The sequence below is a fragment of the Saccopteryx bilineata genome, chromosome 4 (genome assembly GCF_036850765.1).
Source record: "Saccopteryx bilineata isolate mSacBil1 chromosome 4, mSacBil1_pri_phased_curated, whole genome shotgun sequence".
Classification (NCBI taxonomy): Eukaryota; Metazoa; Chordata; class Mammalia; order Chiroptera; family Emballonuridae; genus Saccopteryx; species Saccopteryx bilineata.
Window position 1 is genome coordinate 20,063,014 of NC_089493.1, and position 20,129 is coordinate 20,083,142.

At 38.6% G+C, this 20,129-nt stretch overlaps 1 protein-coding gene across 1 annotated transcript in view; it reads left to right on the forward strand.

Moving 5' to 3' along the window:
• LOC136335392 (sodium/potassium/calcium exchanger 1-like) overlaps positions 1 to 20,129 on the forward strand; it is an 81,976-nt gene that overhangs the window by 16,804 nt on the left and 45,043 nt on the right. The window contains exon 4 of the mRNA XM_066276668.1: positions 5,298 to 6,083. Coding sequence (XP_066132765.1) covers positions 5,298 to 6,083 — 786 coding nt within the window. The remainder of the gene's footprint in view (positions 1 to 5,297; positions 6,084 to 20,129) is intronic.

Sequence of the window (20,129 nt, forward strand, 5' to 3'; positions counted from 1 at the left end):
TGTGTAATACTATCATGGCATGGCTCTTCTGAGATGGAGCAGTGCTAGGCTGGAGGGGAAGGGAGTCTTTGTTGTCTTACAGCATCCATCCCATTAGAACGACCAGAGTAGACTCAGGCAGATCTGGGGGAAGGTGAGTGGTCATAACAGAAATACTGCAGACTCTCACTGTTTTTAGTAAATTTTCTCGAGTGAGTGTTTCTCCATTTACTGTATGTATTGAGCACAATTTCTAGAGAATTTAAATGATTTTAAAATTTCTCTATTGAATAGTTGTGTGTTGGAGAAGGTACACAACATTCATCTATTTTTTTAAAAAAAGAGCTTAATAGTGATCTTACTTAGTAGAATAGATATACTTTAATATAAAAAGTTAATTTATAAAAATATCTCTATATTATATGTATATAATTAGATGCATAATTTAGAACTAACCTATATATACTGCTTTAACACTAAATACAGGTGACATCTACTGTATGCTTGAAATCATAAGCCCCAATTGTTACAAAGATAAATAAAATTTAGACCCTGACTTCAAGTTACCCATAATCTAAAAGATCTAACAGAAAATCTTGATGATTTCTATATATCTTCATGATAATGATTTAAGACACTGAAGATACCAACAAATTCAAATTTAATGTAGTTAGCTCGCTAATTTCCCTGGCTCATTTTTTCAATAAACATTTGCTATGTGTACTAAAGTTTAATCACACCCTTCCTCTTTTCCTCCAAGTTTTAAACGAACTTAGAGGAAAACACAAGAAGAGACGACAGATGGAAAGAAAAATGGTAGTTTTATTACTGATAAAGCGGACTAGCTGGTTATGAATTAACTCTCTGGCCACAACAAGAGTTTTTGTTACTTTCACCGATTTAAATTTGGCCACTCAGAACGGTTGGTTCACCCATGTGCATTCCCCATGGGGGATGGAGGCTAACATGTACCTACTCCACGAAGGAACAAGAGGTGAGAAATAAATGCAAGGGCTTAGCAGGAGAACTGGTCCAAAAGAGGAAGTCTAGACGGACCCGAGTCTCATGTTTGTTTTCTCCCAATCTCAGCAAACAAGTAAGTGAACGGAATGTACTTTTTGGATGATTATATCATGTGTGTGTGTGTGTGTGTGTGTGTGTGTGTGTGTGTGTGTGTGTGTGATCCAGAGTGAACAATGCAAATGCAAAGTCCCACAGTCTTGTAACATATTATTCTGGACCACTGTGCTCTCTAGCAACCATATGTTTCACTGCAACTTATTGACTGACACTATTCCTTTATCTGGCTTCTTGAAGTACCCTAAGTGTTACTATATAAATTAAAAATAAAGTAACTGATCAAAATGATGTTCATTTTAAAGTTCTTTTGAAATTACCCTTCCGGGGTATAGAAATGAGGTTGCCTCACTGAACAAAAAGTTTCCTTTGAATATGACATCTTGTAGTTGCCCCTTCCAGGAGATTGTGTTGTATAGCATGTAATGCAGAAAGTCCTATCTTACATTTTTCTCACCTTGTTGGCTATTTCCCATATTATTTCAAAATAAAACACCTAGCTATGAGACAGGCCAAACTGTAAACTACCCAGCTTCTCATTTGATGTCTAGAGTGTTACCATTTGATTTATAGCACTATGAGTGAAGTTGTGAGTCAGTCAACCAATGCTGTTAGTATATCAACCAAGTCTGTTAGTATTTTATAGGAATCTAGTATTCTGTCTCCATCTAAATTAGATCACAAGCTCTTGGGGCAAGCACCTTGTCTCCGCTGCTTTATGCTTTGCTAAGCTCCATCCACACTCACCATACTCTATATTCTCACGGAATATTTATGACAAGTGTAACATGCCAAGCAATTTCACCAGGGTCAGTGTGCCCTAATGGATTTAGAGCTACATAAATTACAGTAGCTACCTACTTCATAATATTTTATCTAGAATAATCTAAGTTCCAAAGCATCTTTCAGATTCTACTTAATTTTTCTAGTTTGCCATATATATATATAACACATATGAAATGGCTCAGTGCTATTTCAATCTATAGATATGAAAGAGCATTATCATCAGAGTAAAATCACTATAATTAGAATCCAGATTTAAAGGCGCATATATTTGAGTTCAAATTTCAGCTCAACCACTTTCTATTTGGCCTCAGACTTATTTAAGCCTTACCTTTAGCTTTACTTTCCTCATTTGTAAAATGGGAGTTAATAATTTCTTTTCTTCTTTTCCAAGTGAGAGGAGGGAAGATAGAGGATAGATTCCCCCATGTCCCCAACTGGGATCCACCTGGCTACCCCGCTCTGGGCCCAATTATCTTCCCATCTGGGGCCTTGCTCGCAGCCAAGCTATTTTTAGCACCTAAGGCAAAGGCTCCAGGGAGCCTCCTCAGCACCTTGGGTAATGCACTTGAATCAATTCAGCCATGGTTGTGGGAGGGGAAGAGAGAGAGTAACAGAGAGAGAGAGAGAGAAGGGGAAGGGGGAGAGGTGGAGAAGTAGATGATCACTTCTCCTGTGTGCCCTCATCAAGAATTAAACTGGTTGCCCTGGCCGGTTGGCTCAGCGGTAGAGCATCGGCCTGGTGTGCAGGAGTCCCGGGTTCAATTCCTGGCCAGGGCACACAGGAGAAGCGCCCATCTGCTTCTCCACCCCTCCCCCTCTCCTTCCTCTCTGTCTCTCTCTTCCCCTCCCTCAGCGAGGCTCCACTGGAGCAAAGATGACCCGGGCACTGGGGATGGCTCTGTGGCCTCTGCCTCAGGTGCTAGAATGGCTCTGGATGCAACAGAGCGACGCCCCAGAGGGGCAGAGCATCGCCCCCTGGTGGGCGTGCCGGTTGGATCCCGGTCGGGTGCATGCGGGAGTCTGTCTGACTGCCTCTCCGTTTCCAGCTTCGGAAAAATGAAAAAAAAAAAAGAATTAAACTGGGATACCCACAGATCAGGGTGATGCTCTACCAATGAGCCAACTGGCCAGGGCCGGAAGTAATAATTTAAAAATAATAATATTAATAATAATGCCTACTTCCTATAGGTGTAAAAAAATATATAATCTAACCCCTGGATTATGCTCAGTACTTTAACTGGTAGATATTGTGGTAGTAGGAATTGTAATAGGAATAGTGGTAACATTAACAGCTGTAGAAGTGAAATCAAGTCAGCTGGAGCAGGAAAACCTAGAAAAGGCATTGTAAATGACTAGGCGTGGGAAAAGTAAAGGAGGTCTAGGAACATCAATGCTTGATTGAAATAAGAATATGGACTCTGGAAGCAAGTTTGGAATGTGACTGTCATTACACAAAAACTTAAAACAATTCTATGTTCCCCGCTTAAAGAAAGACTGCACTGACAGAATGAATACAGTTTCTAAAATGTCTGGACAAATGAAAATTCCTAAGTGACAAATCATTCATGTGTCTTCTGCATTGATTAGAAGAACGTATTCTGACCTGAAAGCAAAGTGCATGTGGGTTTGGCTAGTATACCCTTAGCCAGGAGATGGATACATAAAGCTGTCAAACCGAGCTGTTTCCAAGATCACCCAACTATCCCCCTTTGCTTCGAATGCCATGTTCCTCACGTACACCTCTAAGAAAAGTTTGGCAGCCAATGCCCATTCCTTCTAGGGAGTATTTGGCTCCCTTTTACAGTTGTAATTAACAAGGTGGCAAATTAGTTTATACATCAGCCTTTTTTGAATTGAGTAGTCACTTCCAGAGATATTAATAAACTCAAAGGGCCTTAATACAACAGAGTTATATTAGAACCAGACCCTGGACCAGAGGTAGTCAACCTTTTTATACCTACCGTCCACTTCTGTATCTCTGTTAGTAGTAAAATTTTCTAACCACCCACCAGTTCCACAGTAATGGTGATTTATAAAGTAGGAAAGTAACTTTACTTTGTAAAATTTATAAAGCAGAGTTACAGCAAGTTAAAGCATATAGTAATAATTACTTACCAAGCACTTTATGTCGGATTTTTGCTAAGTTTGGCAGAATAAATCTTTATAAAACAACTTATTATAGTTAAATCTACCTTTATTTATACTTTGGTTGCTCCGCTACCACCCACCATGAAAGCTAGAACGCCCACTAGTGGGCAGTAGGGACCAAGTTGACCACCACTGCCTTGGACTATCATAATGACACAAAATATGTCTAAACCTATGACTTCCTGTCTGGTCGCCATTGACCTCACTAGATAGCATATAACAAATTCTAAAAATAAAGACATAAAATTCAGCTTGATCCTAGATGCCTTCAAGATAAAAACATGGATTATAAAATCAAGAGTTAGGACTCTAGTTAAGAACATGCATAATTATGATCTGTTTCTTACACTTGGAGCAAAAATGTATCTCATTAATATAGTCTTGACATTTTCAGGGGGAAGAAAACAAACAAATTAAAATGGAGAAAAGAGAAATCAGTGAAGAAAATTAAAAATAAATTGTGTTGATGCTTGTACCTTACTGTTTACCCCAGATATTAACTAGAAAAAAAAATGAGATAACCCAGGGGTTAAAATTCATAGGCTAAATAAAGATTTAGGTATAGACTATCATTTTAGCATTTTCTTATGTGAAATCATATGTCCTATTTATATTTAGATCCATCTTATTCTTTGTGAAATACCTGAAATAAAGGTGTTTCTAAAATATTCCAAAGAAAAGAATGTGGTGCTTTTTGTCTAACAAGAGCACTTGCATAATTGGCTAAATCCATGTGCTTTCACATACCACACCAGTGGATTAATACAAGGATGTTCATTGATTTACATAATTTACATATTGGTGGCTTCATAATGATAGAATTGTTATTCCTTTTACAAGCGATATGAACAAACTCAATTTCCTGTTTAAAAAAATCAATAGACTACCTGAAAATTCAGTTTCCTATAATATGTAAGGTTTATAGTCTGCAGTCACAATGTGTTCTACAATATAACTAAAGATCACATTTCTGAAGTAGTAAGTCAAAATATTTTCATAGTTTAACATGTCAGGAAATCTTTTTTCTTTATGTTTAGTTAACATTGAACAAAAGATCTTGATTTTTTTAAAAATAATTTTCATGGATTTAACTATAAATATGTGTGAACATTTTTTGTTTTTTCTACTTTTTCTAGAAAGGGTAAATAACAACCATGACCTTTACAAAGTATATGGATAGATAGATAGATAGATATTCACAATAAAGTTATTTTTTTCCCAGGAGTTCCCATTAGACACCATTGTGATTAATGGGTCTTTTTTTTATTTTTGTTTTGAACAAGACTGAGTTAGAACACTGTAGGTAGAACAGGGTGAGGAACAGGGTGAGGAACAGGGAGAGGAACAGGGAGAGGAACAGGATGTGGAACAGGGAGAGGAACAGGGAGAGGAACAGGGAGAGGAACAGGGAGAGGAACAGGGTGAGGAACAGGGTGAGGAACAGGGAGAGGAACAGGGTGAGGAACAGGGTGAGGAACAGGGAGAGGAACAGGGAGAGGAACCGGGAGAGGAACCGGGTGAGGAACAGGGTGAGGAACAGGGAGAGGAACAGGGAGAGGAACAGGGTGAGGAACAGGGAGAGGAACAGGGAGAGGAACAGGGAGAGGAACAGGGTGAGGAACAGGGTGAGGAACAGGGTGAGGAACAGGGAGAGGAACAGGGAGAGGAACAGGGAGAGGAACAGGGTGAGAAACAGGGAGAGGAACAGGGAGAGGAACAGGGTGAGGAACAGGATGAGGAACAGAGTGAGGAACAGGGAGAGGAACAGGATGAGGAACAGGGAGAGGAACAGGGAGAGGAACAGGGAGAGGAACAGGGAGAGGAACAGGGTGAGGAACAGGGAGAGGAACAGGGTGAGGAACAGGGTGAGGAACAGGGTGAGGAACAGGGAGAGGAACAGGATGAGGAACAGGGAGAGGAACAGGGTGAGGAACAGGGAGAGGAACAGGGAGAGGAACAGGATGAGGAACAGGATGAGGAACAGGATGAGGAACAGGGAGAGGAACAGGGAGAGGAACAGGGTGAGGAACAGGGTGAGGAACAGGGTGAGGAACAGGATGAGGAACAGGGAGAGGAACAGGGAGAGGAACAGGGTGAGGAACAGGGAGAGGAACAGGGAGAGGAACAGGGAGAGGAACAGGGAGAGGAACAGGGTGAGGAACAGGGAGAGGAACAGGGAGAGGAACAGGGTGAGGAACAGGGAGAGGAATAGGATGAGGAACAGGATGAGGAACAGGGTGAGGAACAGGGAGAGGAACAGGGTGAGGAACAGGGTGAGGAACAGGGTGAGGAACAGGGAGAGGAACAGGGAGAGGAACAGGGTGAGGAACGGGGAGAGGAACAGGGTGAGGAACAGAGAGAGGAACAGGGTGAGGAACAGGGAGAGGAACAGGATGAGGAACAGGGAGAGGAACAGGGAGAGGAACAGGGAGAGGAACAGGGAGAGGAACAGGATGAGGAACAGGGAGAGGAACAGGGAGAGGAACAAGGTGAGGAACAGGGAGAGGAACAAGGTGAGGAACAGGGATAGGAACAGGGTGAGGAACAGGGTTAGAACAGGGAGAGGAACAGGGTGAGGAACAGGGAGAGGAACAGGGAGAGGAACAGGGAGAGGAACAGGGAGAGGAACAGGGGTGAAGTGGGTATGTGATTTTATTTCATACTTCCTTTGACCACAGAATGCTTAGATCCCATGGAATCAAAAACCAAATTTAATATTCTTCTCTTCTTAGTGGCTTCCTACCCAGACTTGTATTCCACAGGACACTGTAAAGAATCCTTATACGTGGCCTGACCAGGTAGGTGGTGGTGCAGTGGATAGAGCGTCAAACTGGGACGCAGAGGAGCCAGGTTTGAGACCTCGAGGTCACTAGCTTGAACACGGGCTCATCTGGTTTGAGCAAGGCTCACCAGCTTGAGCCCAAGGTCGCTGGCTTGAGCAAGGGGTCACTTGGTTTGCTGTAGCCCCCCCCCCCCCCCAGTCAAGGCACATATGAGAAATTAATCAATGAACAACTAAGGAACTGCAATGAAGAATTGATGTTTCTCATCTCTCTCCCTTCCTGTCTGTCCGTCCGTATCTGTCCCTCTCTTTGCCTCTGTCTCTGTTACAAAAAAAAAAAGAATCCTTATATGTGTGCGTGCACATGCACACACACATGCGCACGCATTCTGCCTATGAAAGGGTAAATGCCTTATTTGTTGGGTAAAGAGATGTTCTTTACACTGAGGGGTAACTAGAGATATTAGGAAAGTAAAAAATATCATTTAGAAACTTGGTCTGGTTATATAAATTCAATGCTACATTTTATATGTACTTCTTTCATTTCTGTATAATTTCTATGCAGAACATAATTGGACATATAATTATACTTGTGTCGATTCCGTTTATATAAATTTTGTTTGATTATATCATCAAAATCTGTTCATGTGGTCATGCATACATCATTTTTTATAGGCTATTGCTCTTCTAGCAAGGCCATCTGCTCTCAAATTTTAAAAACAGGAAGTAAAAATAGTCTCAGAAAATAAGGTAGTGTATAAAAGAAAATAATACAGAAAACAGTAAAATTATTTGAATACAAATGAGGATTGGAATTCCATCTCAGAAAGTATATTTTAATTAAACTAAAAACATTAAAGCATTGACCTGAAATGCTGAGTTTGAAAACCCTGGACTTGCCTGGTGGAGGCACATATGGGAGTTGATGCTTCCTGCTCCTCCCCCCATTTCTCTCTCTCTCTCTCTCTCTTACTCTCTCTCTATTTTCTAAAATGAATAATAATTTTTTTAAAAAGCTAATTAAGCTAAAAACACTTATTTTTGTTCATTTAATTCTAATTTTAACAAGTATAATGCCATCTAATCTGTGAAAAGTTATACAATGGTTAAATCAAAAAAGAATATAGTGGCTATAAAAAAATAAAGTTTGATTCTATTTTTCTCAAAGTTTTGATTTTTTTGTTAAAACTATACTGGGTATATAACTGAATTTATTTCAAGCAATAAAATGTTTAGGATATATGTATGATAATAGGTGAGCTTGGTTAACACTAAACTTATATAATATAGAGGACTTGTTAATTCATTTTACTTTATAATTTGTTTATTCAAAATATATGCATCTTGTACCTAATTCATAATAGGTGCTGTTCTAGTTATTGAACAATGAAGAAACAGTGAAGAAAGAGACATAGAAGATCCTGACTTTCAAGCACTTTCTATCCTAAAAGGAGGACTTCAGAATTTATAAATGTCCTTGGTATGATGAGAGGAAGTGCTTGAGGAATTTAATAAGGGTGATGTTGTGCCTGCTTGGCAAATAGATGGACAATCAACTTGTTGTTCCACTTATTTACACATTAATTAGTTGATTCTTGTATGTGTCCTGACCGGGGATCAAACCCTCAACCCTGGTATATTGGGACAATGCTCACCGACTCAGCTACCACGCCAGGTCCAAGAGAGCTTTCTTAACAGGAGTTTCATGGCATGCTCCTGTATTATCTGCTACACTCTGATGTTTTGTTTTTAAATTTAGTTCTACTGTACCCTCACTTTTCCTCTTTTATTTGTTAAAGAGTGGTTATAACCATAAAATTCATTTAACAACTCTCTGATTGCAAGTTACACTTGAAAAGCTTTTGCATGTTATGGCTCTGTTAGTGGCTAAGGTAGATTGAAAGATATAATCAATAAGACACTTGGGTCAAGGAACTGATATACCAGCAAATGGAAGATTCAAATAGGTATAGTATAAACCCAATAAGAATTATGACAGAATTTTTTAGGAAGAGAGTGTTAAAACTTTCCAGATAATTTTCTTTTTTTATGTTAACACTAATTTTTTTGTGTTTCTTCTGTATCTTTGAGTATCCTTCTTGGGCTGCATTTATGGGTTCACCTACTCAATTTGTATACTAAATTTAGTGCCATTTAGGGTTTTAGCCTTAGTGGTCTTGTCATATACATGCTTGCTTGATGAGTATTAAACACTTTCATCCAAGACTTCAGCTACCATCTGTATAGTGACTTGATAGACACATAGACAGACATCTTTAAGATCTACAACTCTTACCTTATTCTCATATAGATCAAAGCTGCAGTCTCATGCATTTAATCTTTTTGCATCCATTTAATTATGTCTTCACACTTGAACAATTCCAATAAAACTGATCTTTCCTCCTGTAAACCTTACCTTGAATAGTATATAAGAAAGAAAACTCCCACTTTTTGATACTGCTTTTAATAAGTCAGAGGAAAGTCTTCCTGGGTTTCCCGCCAAATATCATCTAAATGTTCTCTTGTCCCTGCAGGTGCCATGGCCTCCTTCAAGACTCCACTGCACTCCTGGTTCATCTTTGGTTGAGCCCACTTGTATCTCCTCCCCTAGTCCTTTAATAAATCACTCACAGCACTGTCAGTCTCATCTTGGCAAACATAAATCTGATTGCTTTATTCCACATGCAAATGTCTAATAGGTATTTATTTCCTAAAGCATGAATTTAAAGATATTTAGCATGTTATAAAAAGTTCATTAAAAACTGAGTCTTGACACCATGGCTAGGTACTTCAGTTGGTCAGAGCATTGTCCTGATACACCAAAATTGCAGGTTCAATCCTTGGTCAGGGCACACATATAAGAATCAACCAATGAATACATTAATAAGTAGAACAACAAAGTAATGGTTCTCTCTCTCTCTCTCCCTTCCTCTCTGTCTCTAAAAAAAAAGATTCAATAAAAATAAAACCTATTAAGACTTAGAAAAACTGAGAGCTATATAACACTAGTCTCATTTCCCACCAATAGTTGTCTGTTGCTGACTCGCTCATGTATTCTATATATGACCAAATTATCAAGTTATTCGTAACTTTATAGAAACAAAGTTTCATGTCTCAGTGCCTTGTCAGACACAGTATCTTCTGTCTGCAATGACTTCCCACTTTCGCTCTTCTGGTATGATTTTTCTCTTGAAAGTTCTCCTTAACTCTATAAAACCACTCATTCTTTCTTTTCTGCTTTATCAGTTCCTGGATTATTGGATTTATCACATTAAATTTTGTTCATAAGTACATCTCATTCTGTTACTAGACTCTGACCTAGTTATGGTAATTTTTTCTTCATTTGTTGATCCCCAGTACCTAACACACATGATAACATGATCCCTGTTTATCAAACTAGTGCAAGGTAGAAACTATTATAGGAGCTAGAAATAATCTAAGATCACGATGAATGGAGAGAATGATTTTTATTGTTTCTATATATATTAGAGAGTCCTGGAATGAGAAAGTATTTAAACTGAAACTGAGATGAGGGGGAAGATTTCAAAAAGTAAGGGCTGATAGAAAAGTCCTTCTAAATGGAGGAAAAAAATGAGACAAAAAAAACAGGATATAAGTGGAGAAATAGAGACAAAGACTTACAGAAGTTTGGAATCACTCATCATATGAGTCTTGAAGTTTACTCAAGTCAAAGGTAAAGTTTTTAAAACTCACATAAGCTGTACACCAGAATATATGAAGACCACTAAACTATACAGATAGTGCCTGTTTACCGTATAAACTGTTGTTCTTCATCATTCATTCATTAGGGTACTTCCTTCTATATACTATACGTCATTCACTATGCTATAAACATTCCATGGGTAAAAATTAGATCTTACCAAGAACTATTACTTAGACTTCTTCCTCATCCCTCGGGATGCCCAGAACATTGCTAAATCCCTTTATTATCTCAATAACTAAGGAAACATTTAGTAAACATCAGTATTCAGGCATAAGAAAGAATCTCTTTTATCCTTATATAGTTTAGCTACCTTAACCTGTGGCATGTATCAGACCTGAAGAGAGAGAAATTTTTAAAACATCCTCTTTAAGGTGGCAAAAATTATATAGGTGCTTTCTCTTCCTGTCACTGCTCAGGATTCAATTAAAGGTCATGGTGAAGCAAAAGGAGCAAAAAAGGTGAAAGAGGCCTATGTATTTGCCATCATTTCCACTGCAAATACACAAATATCAAGAGACAAAACATTAAAACTGATAAAGGAATTTAGCACGACCACAGGATAATGTATCAAAATACAAACTTAGTGGAGCTTCTTATACCCCACTAACACTGATTGCAAATGCAATAAAACCAAACAATAAATACCATTTACAGTATCTTTATCTCTTATCTTTGCATCCATCTAGAGTTTCTAGTAATTAACCAAATAAAGATTGCTATGGAGAAAATTTTCAGACTAATGAAGAGGGTGAAAGAGGAAAGAAGCAAATGGTCAGCTACCCCCTCTTCAGAGTGGGAACTAGATGACATGGCAAAAGTATAAGTTTTCTCCAAATTCCTTAATAAAATTATATCCAATTCCAATTAACTTATGTTTATAGGCTAGTGGAAGAATAAAATAATTGCTAGATTTTCATAGAACAAAGTTTAATGCAGAGGTAAGATAACTTTTCAAAGAAGAACAAGAAGAAAAGATTTTCCCTATCACATGTTAAGTCATATAACCCACACTTAGAATTAAAACAGCACAATTCTGGAATAATAATAGATAAACAAGAGAAGAAGAAGAAGTATGGAATAAAAGAAACAGAAGTATTATATAGAAATGTAGTATATATCAATTTATAAAGGATGGCAATGGTTTCCAATGTATAGTCCTTAGATCAGGAGCATGGGAATCACCTGAGAATTTATTTTAAATGCAAATTCTTGAACTTCATTCTAAACATTTGGGAATCACCTGTTTAGACAAAATATTGTTGTTAGCTTAGGTAGCTAGATGTTAACAAAAGAGAAGGGAGCAAAACTGGCTAAGCTTCATTAGGTTGGAAGTTACAGCATCATACACTCCAGGGACCACTGCAGTCTCTGCCCTCTGGACCTAATACTTAAAGTGTGCAGGAAGGGCTGTGACTGGTCATTAGAGAGGATTACTGAGGAAGGAACAAACACAGCAGGAGAAGTTCCTCTGCTGGATCCGGACGCATGAGTGGTAGGAGCCAAGATAGCAACCATAAAGGGAAGGAATCTGGCCCGGGGGAAGGACCAGACTGGTCAGGGGGAGGACCCAGGAGAAGCCTGCAGAGGACTGAGAGAGTGAGTTTGGTCAGTTTGAAAGCCAGAGGTAATATAATCAAAGCAACAACGGCCTCTTGCTTGTTAACTGTATTTGCCTGTTCCTTCATGGGTTCTCTCTCTGGAGCAACCATGAGGACCTAGCAGCCATGCAGGCCCAAGTGCATGCGCCAAGCATGGGTCTGGGTACAGCAATGCGGAACAGAGACTAAGCTAGCCAGAGGGGAACAGAGACTGAACCAGACTAAGCTTTGGTATGGACTGAACCAGTGGCACAGAATTTCTGAACTCTGATCCTTTTTCAGGGCTTGATGAAGACAAGGCTAGATTTCATTCACAGTGGAAACCTAGGTGTGGAGGGGGCAGGCTTTTATTTCTACTTCAATAAATCTTAACTATTACCTCTCATCCTCTCATACGAGAGTCCCTGAAATGCTTTTCTTGCGACTCCAGGAAAGGGCTCCATTTCAAAGGGCAACATTACCACATTTGTACCATGGTTGCATAGAGTGACGGGAGACTATTTATGAATGTTTAATGATAAAGTTACAGAGGACTGGCTTATATAGGAAAAAAAATAAAAGCAAAAAAAAAAAAAAGAAAGCAGTTTTATGTAAGTGTAGGCAGAACTGAGCTTTCATTTTGTCCATGAATTTTGATTGGCACTGACGCTGACCTTTTGGAAGTGTGAAGCTCCTGGCACAAATGCTTTTAATCTGGTACAGATTTTTGACCTCATCATTGACAGAAGGTTGGCATTTCTGATACACAAAGACAAGCCTATCTGACCTTCTTGCATTACAATGATTGTCATGATTGACAGGCCTTAGCCTCTCTTTAAAGAGATGTGGCACTTGGCACCCTCAAATGGCATAAAGAACCTTCCTCCTGCCCTCTACAGTGGGAGCATGACAGATTGCCCCATCTGCTGATATCTGAGAACCTGCTGTTGCAATGACTCTGGATGACTCTCAGCTTCCTGATGATGACAGACAGTGAGTAAGTTGGCAGCTGCCACTCCGATGTCCTTCACTTGCAGTTTTACTGCTTTGACAGTCAAGCCCTTTCTTGATCAGGAGTGAGAGTAGATTTCAACTCAGCAAGGAGACAACTTTAAAATCCTTCATCTAGACTGCATATGTCATGGTATCCTGCTAAGAAAATAACACAAGGGAAGGGACCAAAATCCTGCCACCCCTAAGATGCTTTGAGAGATATTAATTTTAAGTTGTTTATGAAAAGTACAAAGGACTCAGAAACTTTGACATGCTCCCTTTTCTTGCCCAATAGATTCAGACAGAGAGACATGCTTGGGAAGAAGTTAGAATGCTGCCTCAGCCTAATTTGAATTAAGTGTGGTAGGTAGAATGCTTCAGGCGGGGGCCAGCTTGCTAGATAGCCACTGTGCTCCACTGTTCCTGAGACAGCTAGCAAGGATTTTCTGGCCACGTACTTCCTTCTTCCTCCACTAACTATAACTTGCCCATTCTCACTTCTGAAATCTAACACCTTGTTACCCCCTTTATTCCACTGTCCAAAATGTCTTATATATACAATGCTGCCTCACTGCCTTGAGAATTTTTATGGATTTACTATGTCTAAGTAAATTCCCCATATGCATGTGTTAAACTTTGATTTTCTTCTGTTAATCTGCCTCTGTTAATTTGGTTATTAGCCCAGTCAGAAGAATGTAGAAGGGGAAAGGAAAAGTATAATATTTTATTTTTAGCCCTCACAAAAGCAAGAGGAAATAATACCCTCATCCTTTACGACATTCAAATAGGCTAAAAGGCGATGTTATTCTTTAACCCATACTACCTGGTTTCACCTAAAATAAAATCATTGCCGTTACTTCCTTAGCCAAGTCCACTGCAAGCTGCCAGAGGAAATGACACAAGAAAGAGTAAGATCCACTCATGGAGTATTTACAATCAGTTGGCAAAAAAGATCTCCAGAAGTTTACATCTAAAGATGCAGCTTCTACTCAGCTCCAGCTTATTGGTGTCTTATGGGAATGACCAAACTCTCTCATTTTACAAAGACGAAAAAAATTTGGCACTTGAGATTTAACATAAAGTGGCATCCCACTTTTAATGTTTTAAACCAGTGGTAGTCAACCTGGTCCCTACCACCCACTAGTGGGCGTTCCAGCTTTCACAGTGGGTGGTAGCAGAGCAACCAAAGTATAAATGAAAAGATAGATTTAACTAGAGTAAGTGGTTTTATAAAGATTTATTCTGCCAAACTTAGCGAAAATCTGACATAAACTACTTGGTAAGTAATTATTATTATATGCTTTAACTTGCTGTAACTCTGCTTTATAAATTTTATAAAGTAAAGTTACTTCCCTACTTTATAAATCACCATTACTGTGGAACCGGTGGGTGGTTAGAAAATTTTACTACTAACAGAGATACAAAAGTGGGCGATAGGTATAAAAAGGTTGACTACTTTAAAACCCTGTTTTAAACTAACTGAAATCTGAAACCCTGTGCAGGCCTGTTATGTGGGGAAAACAGGATATATTTACATGTTGGACATAGACCTCTGGACGCTCATTTTTTACTTCAAGTACAGGTTTTGTTTTTCTCCTTATTTCACCACCCATGATACCCTCTAGTAAAAGTCCCACTTTTTTTCACCAAGATTGACTTGGAAGTAGAGATATTATAAAAAGACACAGAAAAATGAGGCTAACAATTAATTTTTAACTACAATCATGAAAATATTTTTGTTTAAGGATCTCATAGGAAAAAAAATTGTGTGCCTTAAAACCAACTGCACAATATCCCAGATGGATCTAGATATTTATATTGTTATTATAGATATGATTCAACTCATATTCATCATCTCCCTAATCCAGGAAACACATCCTCTGTAAGGCAAATATCAAAATTGCATTAACCCTTCATAAGGAAGAAAAGAAATCAGTGATCACAACTGTCAGCTTTAAATTCTTCTAATTGCTGAAAAGAAATTTTAACAGTAGGGGAAAAAGTAGATTCAGGATACCACTTGGTTTGACATTTCACAGACATATATACAATGTGTTAGGAAGTTGTATAAAAATGGTGGAAGATAGAAAAGAAAAAAGGAACACAAAACAAATTGCTTCATTATCAATTGCTCTCTAACTTATATATGAGATTGCCCTGAGAAGATTTTAAAGCGCCTGTTGCTGGGGACACATCCTGTTTATCAATGAAATTACCAGACCCCTGAGTCTCCACAGGCAGCCATGTTTGAACCCATAACACATCGACGAGCATTATCATTTGCATTACCCAAAGATTCTGAAACGCAGGATGCTGCTGAGATATAGACCCATTATTTAAGACAAGTGAGAGGAGATAAAGCAAAGGCAGAAATAATATTTTACTGACTACAGATCTCATGCCTGATGTGGAGTCACCACTCTATTCTGTTTTATTCAAGCATTTCCCCCTTTAAATTTTCAGCCAAATTGCAATTGCAGTATTAGCCATGAAATTGAACTCTGGATGCTTCATTCCTCGACTGATGGTTTCACCAACTACCTTTCTGTTCCATAACTTTTAATCCATCAGCCTTTTGTGTGTAGATGTTGATATCAAATTCATCTTGCTGTAATCCTCCCATTATCACATTTCATATCTGCTCTAAACTTTGAATGGCTTCATTATCCCACAAGACACCTGAGCTCTCCACAATTGCCTTATTAATCATGTTGAATAAACATAAATATAGCACTTATTATGTGGCAACTACTATTCCTAACATTTTATAATATTAATTTAATCTTCTTGGAAATATTATGAAGGAGGTATTGTTATCTCCATTTTAAACATTGGGAAGAGAGGCAGAATGAACTGGACTCCTTGCCCAGAGTTACAAAGGTGATCAGTGACAATGGCTGGTATTGAACATCAAAGGTTGGACTCCAGAGTTTGTGCTTCTGTTAACACAGCCCCTTTCACTCACCCCTCTCCTCAACTGTAGCCACATTCCTCAATCACTCACGCCTACACAAATATCATAAGCTCTGATTTGCCTACTATAAATTATCCCTCCTTCTGTTGTTGCCCACCCCCTTCTTTTCTTCTATAACAGGGGTCGGTAACCTATGGCTTGCGAGCCAGATGTGGCTCTTTTGATTGCTGCATATGGCTTGCAGACAAATCTTTAATAAAAAAAATGTTAAAAATATAAAACATTCTCATGTATTACAATCCACTCATTTCCTACCACTCATGTTCATAGTTGCGGGTGGCTGGAGCCAGTCACAGCTGTCCTCCGGGACAACACCAAATTTTTATTGGATAATGCGTAATGTACATGGGTCGTTGTATGGCTCTCATGGAATTACATTTTAAAATATGTGGCGTTCAGGGCTCTCTCAGCCAAAAGGTTCCCTGTCCCTGTTCTATAACTTCTTCCTTAGATACCCATGAACACTTATATGTCAGGCAGAGATATTTTTTCTCAACTGCAACAGAAAGCCATTTTGTGATCCAGCTTTTTATAAGTCCACTCTAAAATTTTATAAGTTCATTCTAAAACTCTGGAGAGCTTCTGCCACAAAGAGGCCATCAGCACTAAAGGGAACAATCTCACTCTTTAAAAACCAATGGAAATCTCACTCTCTGCAGTAACCAGGTCAGAAGAGAATGTTTTGTCTTCTCAATTTTATACTTCACATGATACGATTTATCATTTGGTAACTATTAGCTGGGGCTCTCCAGAGAAATATAACCAAGAGAAATTCTCACTGAGAGAGAAAGAAATTTATTTCAAAAACTGGCCAAGGTAGTTACGGAGGCCAACACTGCTGCCTGAAAATTGGAGAACCAAGAAATCTGGTGGTATAGTTCAATCAGAGTCCAAAGGCCTGAGAATCCCAGAATCCAAAGGCAAAAGAATCAGGAGCTCTGATGTCCAAAGGTAGGAAAAGATGGACATCCCAGCTCTAGAAGAAAGAGGAAACTCACACTTCCTTCTCCTTTTTTGTTATGTTAGGGCCCCCAAAAGGTTGAATGATGCCCACTTACATGGGTAAGGATAGTTCTCTTTATTCAATCTACTGAATCAAACACTAATCTCTTCAAGAAAAACCCTCACAGACATATCATAAATAGTTTTATCAGCTACATGGGCCTCCGTGAAGGCCAATCAAGTTGACACATGAAATTAACCAACACAGTAATCAACTCTGTATATTTTGCTTGTAGATGACTATTCCATTTCTCCACTAGGAGGGAAAAACAAAACTGCTTCAGGACTGGGCACCATTCTGTTTTTCACATATATATTAAACACACATTTTGGAGTCCCACCTATTTATTAAGTCTTTTGTATGTGCTGAGAAAACACCACTGTATAAAACAGAGTCCCTGTCCCCTTGGAGCCTACATGACCGACAGATCGTCTTTCCTCCAGCGCCTATTACCTCGCCTTGCAAATAATATCTGTATAAACAATTGAAAACGAGAGTAGCAAAAGTGAGAAAAGATTTGAGCAAGAAGGCGAGAATGATAGAAACAGAGGAGACCCATGATATCGTCACAGCTTTTTGAATATCAAGAAAAAAACCACATTTCTTTGAAGTGATTAAAAAAACCCATTTCTATCATCTTTTGTAATCAGATTGTCAGGGTCAGGCAAGTTTTAGATACAAAACTGGATATGTAAATGATATTCACTCTTTAGAGACTTTCAGAAAATAAGTGATTATGTCCTACATCTAGGGATGTGGTCCCCAGTTTCACCTTCATTTAGAGAGAAAATAAATTAGTTTTCTAAAACCCGAGGGTGATTGTTCAAGCTTGAGCCCAGTTAATGGCAAAGCTCTGAGAAGAATGTGGAACTCTGGCCTGGAACTCTATTCCTGATCTAAACACTAGGGCAATTTTTATTATAAAATGAAATTATAGCCATTTCCAACCCTAAATAATTTGTGCCAAATAGATTTTACATGTGATATTTATGACTCATGTACCCTATTCTGTAAAACTTCCCCTAAAGACTCATTAAATCAGTTTTATGTGAATTTTTCCCAGCCTTGCACTTTCCTTAACTGCAAGGAAGAGAATAAAGCCTGCTCACAATGCCACCAGACCCGTGCCAAGGCCCGGACTTGACGGATGTCTTCCTAATGAATTATATATATTGTAAACAAGTGGTACGTGCCAGCCCAAGGTTTTCATTAATTTTTCATTAATGAAATGCACCACTTAGCTTGTTTGACATTTAAGCAAGTCACATAAATTTAAACTAGAGGTCACTGTAAAGAAAGCATTGGCAAGTGTCATAGAAGGAAAAGCTAGCAGCTGCTCCACCTCTTAACTCAAATCCTGCCCCAGACCGTGTTCAACTTTGCCACCAACAGATTAATAAAATATGGAACAAGTAAATGATACTGTAATTAGCTGTTAATGGCTGATTTGAAATTTAGTGCTCTATGCCCTTATTAAAGAACGTTGTATGTTTTTAATAGTTTCTACTTCAGTTTTGGCTCCCTAATGGACAACTTAGTAATCAGGTGTCCGGGAGGCATCTTAATTCTGAAGGATGTAAGTCTTGTGTTTTTAGATTCCTTCTTATTTCCTAATATATAACTTCCACCATGAGTTTCGGGTTTCTAAATTAAAAAAAAAAAAACAAAAAAAAACAACTCTGAATTCTGCAATGCAGAAGAATTCTCCCAAGCTATATGTACTTTAAGATACTCTAACAACAGGAAATCCCTGTAGTTATATAACTTAAAAAGCCCAAAGCTTTCATACCAGAGAACTCCCAGACACACAAAAATTGGTCTTTATAATATAAGGCTCTAAAAAAAATTAAATGTAATTTAAAAAATAATAAATGTTCTGAAAAAGAACTCTTTTTCCCTTACTCTTGATAAAGCTAGAAGTCAAGCCTGATCAGACAGTGGTGCAATGAATAGAGTGTTGTCTTGGAATGCAGAAGACTCAGGTTCAAAATCCTGAGGTTGCCAGCTTGAGCACAAGCTCATCCCACTGGAGCTCGGGCTTACCAGCTTGAGTGCGAGGGTCCCCGGCTTGAGTGCAGGGTCGCCGGCTTGTGTGTGGGGATCATAGATATGATCCCATGGTCACTGGCTTGAACCCAAAGGTCACTAACATGAAGCCCAAGATCACTGTCTTGAGCAAAGAGTCACTGGCTCTACTGGAGCCCCCCAGTCAAGGCACATTTGAGACAGCAATCAATGAACAACTAAGGTGCTATAAGAATTGATGCTTCTCTCTCCCCTTCCTGTTTGTCTCTCTCTCTCTCTCTCTCAAAAAAAAAAAAAAAAAAAAAAAAAAAAAAAAAAAAAGTCAAGCTCACAGCCTATAAATTCTAGAGGAACACAAGTAACTCTAGACTCTTCTAATGGCTACTTTTGTAGCTGCTAATGTCTTCTAACCTGATCAGGACTGGTTTAGGATCCAGTTAGAACTGAGTTACTACAGGTTAAATTGTATCTCTCCAGAATTCTCTGCAGCCATAGAAGGTTCAAAGAAAAGAACCAAAAAGGACCAACAGAAAAAAAAAATTTTTTTTTGGCCTTCCCAGTATATATATTATCCTTATCAAATGAAAGAAACCCATTAAAAATACTATTACAAGCTCTCTCTCCATGTTGGTTAGGAAGTGGGGGCATTTGCACTTACACAAACATGTCTTATGCTGTGCCTGATACCACACTAGGCACAGTAAATACAAATAAATAAAGAAAACTGCTTCTAACTTCAAAGAGCTCATTTTCATTGTGGGCACAGACACCTAGTCAGACCATATTATAATCAGTAGTGCAGCAATAAATGCAAGAGTGCAGTCTTCTTAGACTGCTTCTTCACACCGTCAAGAGTAAACCAACCCCTTACTATAAAGTCGATGCTGGTTGCTAGCCTTCTCTCCAAGAAGTTTTCCCTTTCATCTCAATGTATCAAACACAAATATTCCAGACATCGCTCCCACATGCAGTAACATATTTGTGCATAAATAGTTTAGTGACAAATGAAATAAGGAAACGAATGAATAAACTTTGACTAAAAGAAGCACCCAACCCTCTTC